This window comes from Arachis ipaensis, chromosome B9 (assembly GCF_059453495.1).
Source record: "Arachis ipaensis isolate K30076 ecotype BB chromosome B9, ASM5945349v1, whole genome shotgun sequence".
NCBI lineage: Eukaryota > Viridiplantae > Streptophyta > Magnoliopsida > Fabales > Fabaceae > Arachis > Arachis ipaensis.
The window spans coordinates 16,869,387-16,872,176 of record NC_142444.1 but is presented as its reverse complement, the minus strand read 5'-3'; the positions used below and the strand labels follow the sequence as shown (position 1 = coordinate 16,872,176).

Here is a 2,790-nt window from a genome sequence, read left to right as displayed (position 1 = left end):
TCATTTAGCTTCAATTTAGTCCCACTGGAGGTCAAAGATAAATCATTAACAAAATGTCTTACATGACAGTATAAGAACAAGGTCAATAATTTAAAAAATAAGTACAAGTTCCAGAGGCACAAAATCAACATCAATACATTTATTTTTCATTCTTCTTATAATTAAAATGAAATATTTTTTATAAAACTAAAAAAAATGTTAAATATATGTATTGATGCATCCACCTGGAGCTTGTACCTATTCTCCAAATTATTGACCTTGTTCTTATACTGCTGTCATGTAGGACATTTCATTAATTATTTATCTTTGACCTCACGGTGGGACTAAATTGAAGCTAAATGAAACTTTTTTGAATTCAAATAGGACACTTTAAACCTTAAGGACCAAAACAGGATTACGTCCAAACGTATGGACTAATTTAGTACTTTACCCAAAAAAAATTATGTGCAAAGAGACTTTATTATTTTTAACTAATAATTTTTATCATTAATTCAATATTTTTAGTTTAATAATTTAATAATATATTTTTAATCCTTATTTTTAAATATTATTAATTAAATATTAATAAAAAATAATAAATTTTATTAAAAAAAATGTTAGGGACCAATAATTTTTGTGATTTGTAGCCACTAAATAGTCATCAATAATATTTTTAATGGTGTGACATCCAATAATATAAGACTACTCATTTTTATTTTGGTGGTTATATATTAGCCAGAATTTAATAAAGTTACTGGCTAAACTTTTCTCTTTATTAATCCTCAATCTTTTATCCACATTTACATTAAATGCATATATACAATACTTTTCCTTTCTCTATATATAGCGATCCAATCACATCCCCAGCCATATCATTCAGCCTGCAAAATGTTTACCATTTTCTTCCTCTTCGCCCTTGTCTTCTCCGGTTCCCACGTGGCGGTTCAAGGCTACTGCGTCGCAGACCTTGGCGCCGCACAAACCACCACAGGGTATCCCTGTAAACCGACCAAGTCAGTAAAAATAGAAGACTTTTCAACCACCCTTCAGCCTCAAAACACCAACTTCTCCAAGGCCTTCAACATCTCGTTATCCCCGGCATTCGTCGGACAAATACCGGGGCTTAACGGGCTGGGCTTCGCCGCGGCGAAGCTAGATCTGTTTGCGGGGGGTATAGTCCCGCTCCACTCGCATCCAGATGCCTCCGAGATGCTTCTAGTGACAGACGGTAAGATAACTGCCGGGTTCATATCACCAGATAACACGGTTTTTGTGAAGACAATAACAAAGGGTGACGTCATGGTTTTGCCACAAGGGTTGTTACATTTTCAGTTAAATTCTGGAGAGGGAAGTGCCACAGCTTTTCTTGCTTTCAGTAGCCCAAATCCGAGCGCACAGTTCGTTGATGTTGCGTTGTTTGCAAGCGCTCTGAATTCTGCATTTGTGACTAAGACTACGTATATTAGTCCTGCCGAAGTTAAGAGACTTAAGGGTGTTTTTGGTGGTCAAGGATAGGGTTATGTTAATTAATTCAGATGTTTTGTTATTAGTTACCCATCCATAGGGCCAATTCAATATTTCCTTCGAGTAATTTGGAGGAAATAATATATCAGGTTTAAATTCCACCAATCATCATGGTATTATACTATTATCCTTTTTTATTACTAATGCAGATGTTAGTTTGTGATAACAATGAATGATCTCATAAATCACATGATGTGTGGCTTTAATGTGATTGATTTAAGTGTGTGTTTGGGTGATATTAAGTTGTAAGAAAAGAAAATTATTTTTAATAAAAAATCCTTTTTAAAATTTTAGTGTTTGACAAATATTTTTAGTATTGTAACCAAATATAATTTATAAATATCTATATAATATTTAAATATTAAATCATTATTATGTTTTAAAAAAATTAAAAACAAAACCTTAAAAGATAAACGTAAATGATGTAACATTTAAGCAAATCCATATAAACCTAGCTGTAGTGGCATTACAACAAATATTATTTTTAGTAGTAATAATATAATAATTATTATATATTTTATTTAATTTATAATTTTGCAATAATTATATATTTATCGTTATTACTATATGATATAACGATAATTATATATTTTTTGTGGTTATTAAAAATAATTTTACCGATAATAATATAATTGTTGTTAAAACCTTTTAACAACAAAAATAAAATAATTAATATTTAATTATCGATAAAATAAATAACCACTAAAAATCATTTTTTTAATAGTATGAACTAATCTTCTTTTTTTTCATTTTAATATTGGGATGCCTTTAATTTCTTCATGAAATACGTTAGCATGAACAATTAATTAAGATAACAATTAAAATTATATTCTAATTGATATCGAGATATATTATAATATAGTTTTGAAGTGTCATTTATGTATTTCACATGTAATTGAAGTGCACGAGTTAAGCATTAATATATAAGGCCTTAATATAATACTCCTTTTTCTTACTCGATGGTATTATATTCCAGTCTTTATATATAGAACAATATCAGAACTAGTGCCAGAAGAGCTATGCCCCTTATATACACAAGATTTAAAATGCTTAAATAGAATTCTCTTTAATAAAATAATATATAGTCGTATTTATCCTGCAATAATGATATTTCAGGATTATTTAACTTTATGTTCTTATATTTGACATTTTTATTGTTTTCGTTAATATTATAAATAGAACATGTCAAATATATATTTATTTATATTATTATTGGTTCCATAATTCTAGAGATGGTTATGACATCTTTAACTTTGTTTCTTTTCTAATATAATGGCTATATAGCAT

The 2,790-nt window shown here is 28.8% G+C and overlaps 1 protein-coding gene across 1 annotated transcript; it reads left to right on the top strand.

The window, feature by feature from the left end:
* Positions 1 to 839: 839 nt before the first annotated feature.
* Positions 840 to 1,723, top strand: LOC107618098 (auxin-binding protein ABP20). The gene has a single exon (XM_016320032.3). The coding sequence runs from the start codon at positions 868 to 870 to the stop codon at positions 1,492 to 1,494; it is 627 nt and encodes a 208-aa protein (XP_016175518.1). The 5' UTR covers positions 840 to 867; the 3' UTR covers positions 1,495 to 1,723.
* The last annotated feature ends 1,067 nt before the right edge of the window (positions 1,724 to 2,790 follow it).